Below are 7285 nucleotides of genomic sequence, written 5' to 3'. Positions count from 1 at the left end.
CTTGCACCTGGCCCTAATAAATTTCATAAGATTCATGTCATGTAGAAGTACCATGGAACTTACGGAGCGTCAGAATTACAGTAAAACAACAATAATTAAATTCAAACACTGACTATCAATCAATACCTCATACAACCCCACTTCATATAATCCAAACTACCCCTTGCATCAAGCTTGGTGCGCATGCAGTCTTGGAAATATTTATTATTAAACTATTTAATTTGTTCTAACTGTATTCAACACTACTGGTTCAAATTTCACTTCCTCAGAGTGGAGCCATCACTTCTCTGGAAATGTCGGAAAAGTCAGTGGTTTTGTAGTTAAACATCGTGTGCGCACTATACAGTAGTTCTGTAGATTTGAGAGCTGGCAGCCATGAACTTTGTGTCTGATGTTAAGTATAAGACATATGTAAACTCCTTTTGATCAAAGGCAGAATCCTATTTCAATAATCCACTGTGGTGCCAACTTCTGAGAGGGAGAACGAGAGAAGATTAGTGTCATGTAACCACAGTATTGTATGATTTCACTATGGCAGAAACAGCAATATATTTTACATCATGTGACTTTAAGTTCTGATTATTTTTTTTTCAAACTTCTGAGAAGTGCTCTAGATAACGTTAATGACGAGAACAGTGTGTTGCCGTCACCACCTAGTGGAACTGTAAGCAGCAGGATCCTCAAAGTGTTGTCTTCATCCCCAAGAGGGTTCAGTCACTGGCTGCTTATCTCCTTTATGTAGCTTAAAACATTATTTAAATGATAATAGACTCTTACCAAGTATTTGTCTCCTAGACCTGCAGAATAAAACCAAGGTGCAACATCATAAAGTGCATGCACTTCATTACAGTTTTGAGCTACTTTACTTGAATATTTCATTTTGGAGGTAAATATTGGTACTTATATTCAACTACATACATATATACATAAGATATATTTGACAGCTTCATTCAGAAGTTACTTTGCTTTTACTTATACATGGTTACTTACCAAAATAAATCAATAATTTAATGGAAAATATTGGTTTAAGAATGAGTAATTACTTTACTGGTCCTCCAAAGTCAGAACTTCATTCGTAGCAATGGTCTACTATACAGAAAGCATTTTTTTCTGACCCATATTTAATTGTATTATTTGATTTGTGCTGTTTTGCTGAAATAATTTGTCTGCATGGTAGTTTCCAGAAGTTGATGAGCATGTCCTCAAACAGCAGCCAGATGGTGCTGTTTGTCTCTTACAGTCTGGATGCTGGGGAATCAACTGTATGACTTAAAGGTATATAGAAGGCTATTTGATCAGCAGTTTTACTGAGAAATCATTTGAATTAAAAGCCTCCATGTGCAGATTAATTAACTATTCAAAAGCTTTGATGTATTAAATTGTTTGAGTTGTGCTTTTTCCTACAGACAGATGCAATGTCTGCATTTAAACTTGATGTATTTATGTTGACATATGACTTTGTGGTGCCTGGATGTTAAACAGACATCTATGTTTGCGGCAGGTGAATGAGAGGTCAGTCCTGGGAGTGTTTTGTGTGTCACAGCTCCATCATGTGGTACAATTAAGCTACTACAAAAAGCCACTTGCGTCATTTGGTTGTCACAGCACACCAAAATATTACAGTTTCTTTCATTCGCTTTGGATCAATTCATGAATCACAGATTTGAGTTTCTCATTCATTTAAGCAAATTGCACATGTTTTGGCACATGTGCAAAAGAGAAAGTACAATGGCTTCAGTTTGCATAACAACCACTTAGCTGTCTATCAGCAAACATACAAATATGCTTTTTCTTTTTTAAACTTTAACCTGCTGTTGAAATTTGAATCTAATAAGCTTATTAAAATACACAGTAAGCTTCAATTACACACTCCTAACATTCTTATATAGTAAATAAGCCGTTAGAAAAAACTGTTTACTGTAGAAAAAAACAGAACATTGTGTGTAAGAGAAATTTCCAGGGTTGATTACAATGGTGAAAAACATCTGAATATTTTGTTTGATGACAAAACAACTTTTCATTTCAATGAAACTGGCCAATTTACTGGCACAATAACAATTTTATGAACCATAAATGAAATGTTTTGGGAGAGTGAAATACAATAGAGTTGTGAGGTCCCATGAAACAACTGTGACAAGTGCACTTACAGTTTGGAGAATGTTATAGACGGCAATATATCAGCTAGTATCAGTATGAGTTTAGAGCTGATTAACAAATCAGGTGCAAAGTTCACTGTGTGGTGTGACGGGCCATATTTAGGCTGCTTACTCTGCTTGGCTGTGACGTTATAGTGTGTGTGTTCTGATGTGCCAGAGCAGCTCATTGCATCAACCAGATTTTGAGCTCCTGGCTCCCAGTGCTCTCTGACTTATTTAATAAATGTGCCAGTTTTGGTGTGATGCTTCACCTTACATTATCCACACACACCCGCATGCACATGACTGATTCCACCGATCTGCACACCTCATACCTGCAGTTTTCCTTAAGTTCGCCTTGCCTTAATTCAATAAATATTTTGAATTATGTTGCACTGCGCGTTTCCCATTTTTGCCAAAGCTTTTGGACCAGGGTCTGGCATGTGAACACTGTGTGTAAACTCATCAATAGCATACCTGTGCAATGTTCATTCAACCAACTGTAAATTATACATAAAACTGGACTTTGCAACATTAAGTACGATTGATTTCAAAGGGTTTATTTAGAAGAATACTGACAAAAATGCAAACTTAGGTTTGTACAAAGCAAATTAATCACAGGACACGACACACTTGCAACACAAAGTATACATTTCAAGAATAGTAGATAAAAAGCACCATTTTTCAAGACTAGATTACAAAATGCAAAACGTGTTTTTTTTTAAATTTGGAATATCAAGTACAAAGATAATTCAGAAAAAAAAAAAACTTCATGAGTTGTTATTTGTTTCTGAGGATGTTCTCATTTCCTTCAAGAAGAACACATATATTCTAAGTAAGGCACATGGTTCAAAGCATTTGACGCTCAAAAAACGGGACAAATTTTTAAGAAGCTTGATACTCTGGCAGTTGAAGCGACATCTCTTTGGCACAGCTGCATGATTTGTGAGAGACACAAACTCTATCACGTAAATGTAGCATGACAATGTTAACTTGACAACACTATGTACAAAATGTAATGTAAAAATGTTATAAATATGTCTAAAAACCACAGACACTATGTACATCTTTGTACTGAAGTAAGGCAGGATTACTCGTCGTTGTTATCGCGCACGATGGATTGGTGGAAGTTGGGTGCCGGCATGCAACAAAAGTCAATATGTCACCATTTGTAAACACATTTGAAGTCACACCAGGAAACATGTGGAGTGACACTCAGCCTTTGTTAGAATTCACAAAGCAAACAGGTGCAATGTTTTTCAGCATGTGAATGGAACGTAACAGATACTGAAATACAGCTAAAATAGACCCCAGCAGGGATAATTGTCTCTATTTTGTGTTTACAATAGTAAGTGACACATGCACTTTTGTTGTATTGTTGGGATGTCAGTCTATGGTCTGTGGGCAGTAGGCACAGTGCGATGTTGTTCTAAGGGCTATCCTAAGTACCCCTCCTCTTTTCTCTGCTGCTCCATCTCTCATTCTTTCTTCCTCAGGACGATATAAATGAGGCCGCTGATGAGACAGAGAGGGAAAGCCACCCAGGCCAGCACGTAGGCGTAGCCGAACTGCGATCCATCGTCCGGACACATCACGGTGTAGATGATCGCCCCGCACATCACAAACACGCCTAAAGACAGAAAGAGACGTGACAAGAGGAGAGGAGAGGTGAGGAAGATCTGAGGCGTGCAGTGATGATCTCACGACTCCACCCTGCATCTGCTCAGGGCGTCACCCGTCAGCGCGTTATGAAGTCATACTCACTCGCCAAAATCTGGAAGATGGCAGTGAAGAAGAAGCGTCCGCCCTTGACCAGTCTGAACAGCTGATACAAGAACGCGATGAGGGAGAAGAAGCAGAAGAGTATCGACAGGATCATGAGGGCTTGAACTGCCTGGATCCAGTCTGGAGGAGGGACAGAAGTGATGGAGAGTCAATTTAAACACATTCATAACTTGAAGGAAAATTAAGGTACAATATATCATTTTATTTTTTATTTACACAAAAATACACTGTAATAAAAGTTGAGACAACTCAAATTTTCAAGGCAACTTTTTGCAAAAGATTTTCGAGTTCTGAGTCCAAGTGAAACTCTTAAGTTTTATTAAAAACTAAAAAATTTTGCGCACTTTAGTTGAGATAATTTCTTCTTATTCTTAAGATAAACTTCAATCTTTTACTTGTAGAAACCCAATGCTTTATTCAATTTCAAATTGGTCACAGTGAGCTATGAACCTGATTTGTCACTATATGGGTACCTGAAAATTGAATGGTTTTATCTGAAAATATTAACTTCAATTAGTTAACTAAAAAAAATCTCTGAAATTCTTTGAAATATTTTTGCAGGATTTCTGAAACTCCAAGATTCAGAAGATTCTGAAGAGGAAGAGTGAATTACCTCAACAAAAGATTAGTAGTTCACTTAATTGAATTAACTTTTTGTTTTTTACATGTTTGAAATTTTTATTCATTCATTCACTCAGGTGCAACCATTTATCACACCCAAATAATGACAAGCCAGGTTCACAGCTCACTGTGATCAATTCTGCAAGTTTTTTGGAAGAAGAAAAGAAAATTAATTCAACAAAAGATTATACATTGGCAAAATGTGTTTTAGTTTTCTTGACTAAAACTTCAAACTTCAAAGACTAACCCTCAGTCTAATAGAAATAACCTGAAATTAGCCTGCTAAAAATGTGGACATCATGTCATTATGTCATTGGGTCTCACAGAATTATCAGACAATTATTTTGTGGTTTTGCCATTTTTTCATACACTGTAAAGAAAGTACAGGTATTAAGTTGCATCAACTAATCTTTTCTCATTACTTAAATATACATCTTTCATTAGTTAAGTTATTTAGTTTATGTAAAATAGGAGAAGTAAATTATTCCAACAGAAGATTGTGGGGTGGCAAAAGTTTGTTTAGTTTATTTCAAAACTTTTTTTTTAAACAGTGTAGGGATGCTGACAAACCTTCATTGCTGGCGGGCTCGCAGTGGTAGCTTCTACTAGTTGTCATGCAATTGTACCATAGATCTTTGCTGTTGTCCCCACCTACAGTCCAGGCCTGGTAAACACAACAACAGAGAAACTTAAATACGCTGCAGCATCCACAGCACCAGTACACAACACCAATAACAGTTAAAGATATATGCAACATCTTCTTAAAAAATACTGTACTGACTCATACAAACATAATCCTTTTATACTGTCACTTTATGACCCTCGAGAAGTGTGTGAAAGTGGAGAGACTCTACGCTCCTCCTGTATTTCCTTTTTTCCTCATTATTTTGCTCTGCTCTTGACGCTTTACCAACTCAAAACATCTGTATTAAATGTCCTGAAATATTTGTGGTGCGTTTACGAACAGCTCGGTTGAATCATATTTATTTTACCTTTAACGTTCACAAAATAAAACAGCTATCCACATCACATCACTGCTCCATTCTGCATTTTTCTCACAATTTGAACTTAAGTGAGTGTGACTTACACTGGCTGCTGTGGACACAATGAGAAGAATGAGGATGATAAGGTGCAAGATGAGCACTCCAAGCAGGATGAGCAGCATTTTTTCAAGTAGATCTAGAGGAAAAACAAAAGAAGAAGAAGAAGAAAAAAAAAGTCAATCCACATGAACCAACCAAACCCTCCTTTGTTGGGCGCGCAGCTCGACGCTAGATGGCGCTATTTCCTCACTTCTGCACCAACCGCAATGTTTACTTCAATGTGAAAGTATCCCCTTACAAACGTAGAAAGAAAAAGAAAGGAAGGAAAGGACTTTAATTTCTTCCCGATGGGGCTAAAATGGTCAATGCTGACTCTTAAAGTCAGGCTGTAGAAATCGATTCATCATCTTCATCCATTTACATACGTAAATAATTTAATTGCAGCTCATTAATTTAAGCAACGCATGTTTGCATAATAAGTAAAAGAAGAAAAAGCAGTAGAAGACGAAAAGCTTGGTCGATGTAAGAGAAAAAGACTGATTCATGAGTAATCAATGCATCCTGCTGGAAAACAAACTCAAGCCAGCTGCATGAAAAACATTCCAGCGTAGTGCCGCCATGCTTCATCGTTTTATTCTCTATAATATGAGAATAGGTAACTTATAAAGAAATCGAAACTGGTGATATAGGAGCGAGGGAGCCAGGTAGAGCTGCAACATGAGAGACCTAACCGCTTGTTAATAATAAATAAGTCCAAAGTCGATTTAAAGTCCAAGGGTGCAGTCCTGGAAAAACAAAGTCAATGAAAAAGAAAAAAATAATTTCACCGACTAAAACTCCAACACTTAAGTCCAACTTACAGAAAAAAGAGAGGAAAAGGCGAAAAGCGAGAAGTTTGTGTCCGTGAAGAGGGAGTGCTGCTGAAGTGAAGAGTTTGGGAAAGTATCAGCGGGGTTCTGCTCCTCTCGACTCTCTCTCTGTAGCTACTATTCCAGATGTGGCTCACGCTCACACACCCCAGTCAGACTCTTTCTCCCTCCGCCTGCCTGAGAACACCGCCCTGCAGGCCCCGCACGTCACCAGAGGCCCGCTCCAAAAACTTTTTTTTTTTTTCTTTTTTTTACTCCTTTCCTCCTCTTCTTGCGGAGGAAGCCTATCATCTGGATTGTACTAAAGTCCGCAGGATTGTATGGAGGATCCTATGGTATTATTGCGCAAACCGCAAAGCACTCTGACTGTCTCTGCGTTTATGTCTTGAAAACATCCATTATTTCACACCTACTAATAAAACATGACTATGACATCACCGTTTAAATTCCAGTGAGGGCATGTTGTGTCTCTGTTGCTCAGTCATTTTATGATTCATGTGTTATCGCTGCTTTTTATAGCTGTGGTGTCTTTATTGTCCCTGTAAAAGGCTGCATTCTAAGGTGTTTCACTATCTCTACATTTTTTTTTCTTTAAAGACCAAAGGCCTGAGATCCTAACAATTCAAAGCTCTATTAGTGATGGCAAATATGGCTCTTTGAAAGGATCTGGGTCTTGTAGGTTTGTGCTTTTTTTTCCTGGTTTCTACCATTTTCTAATTTGTGATGAAAATACATTTATTCACACAGTTTTTTTCCCCAAGAAGGAGGGGCAGATATCAGTTATGTATGATGGGATGAATTATGCTGATCTTTGTGTGATGGCCTTTCGAGC

At 37.6% G+C, this 7285-nt stretch overlaps 1 protein-coding gene across 2 annotated transcripts; it reads right to left on the bottom strand.

Moving 5' to 3' along the window:
- Nucleotides 1-2674: 2674 nt before the first annotated feature.
- pmp22a (peripheral myelin protein 22a) lies at nt 2675-6603 on the bottom strand. Of its 2 annotated transcripts, XM_084744608.1 has the most exons (5): nt 6445-6601; nt 5629-5720; nt 5112-5205; nt 3900-4040; nt 2675-3765 (listed from the first exon to the last, which is right to left on the bottom strand). In XM_084744608.1, the coding sequence occupies exons 2-5, from the start codon at nt 5704-5706 to the stop codon at nt 3614-3616; spliced, it is 465 nt and encodes a 154-aa protein (XP_084600734.1). In that variant the 5' UTR covers nt 5707-5720; nt 6445-6601; the 3' UTR covers nt 2675-3613. The 2 variants fall into 2 exon arrangements, with proteins under 2 accessions (XP_084600734.1, XP_084600733.1); XM_084744607.1 differs by having other exon boundaries at nt 5629-6603.
- Nucleotides 6604-7285: the final 682 nt, after the last annotated feature.

Source organism: Lutjanus erythropterus, chromosome 19, assembly GCF_056507025.1.
Source record: "Lutjanus erythropterus isolate fLutEry1 chromosome 19, fLutEry1.hap2, whole genome shotgun sequence".
Lineage (NCBI taxonomy): Eukaryota > Metazoa > Chordata > Actinopteri > Lutjaniformes > Lutjanidae > Lutjanus > Lutjanus erythropterus.
This window is presented reverse-complemented; position numbering and strand designations above follow the sequence as displayed.

Excerpts from the sequence above, each read along its gene's own strand:
- pmp22a (XM_084744607.1), bottom strand. The coding sequence starts at position 5,706 with ATGCTGCTCATCCTGCTTGGAGTGCTCATCTTGCACCTTATCATCCTC. Across the intron at positions 5,206-5,628 it reads TTGTGTCCACAGCAGCCAGT|GCCTGGACTGTAGGTGGGGA; the intron begins GTAAGTCACACT and ends TGTGTTTACCAG. Across the intron at positions 3,766-3,899 it reads CATCTTCCAGATTTTGGCGA|GCGTGTTTGTGATGTGCGGG; the intron begins GTGAGTATGACT and ends TTCTGTCTTTAG.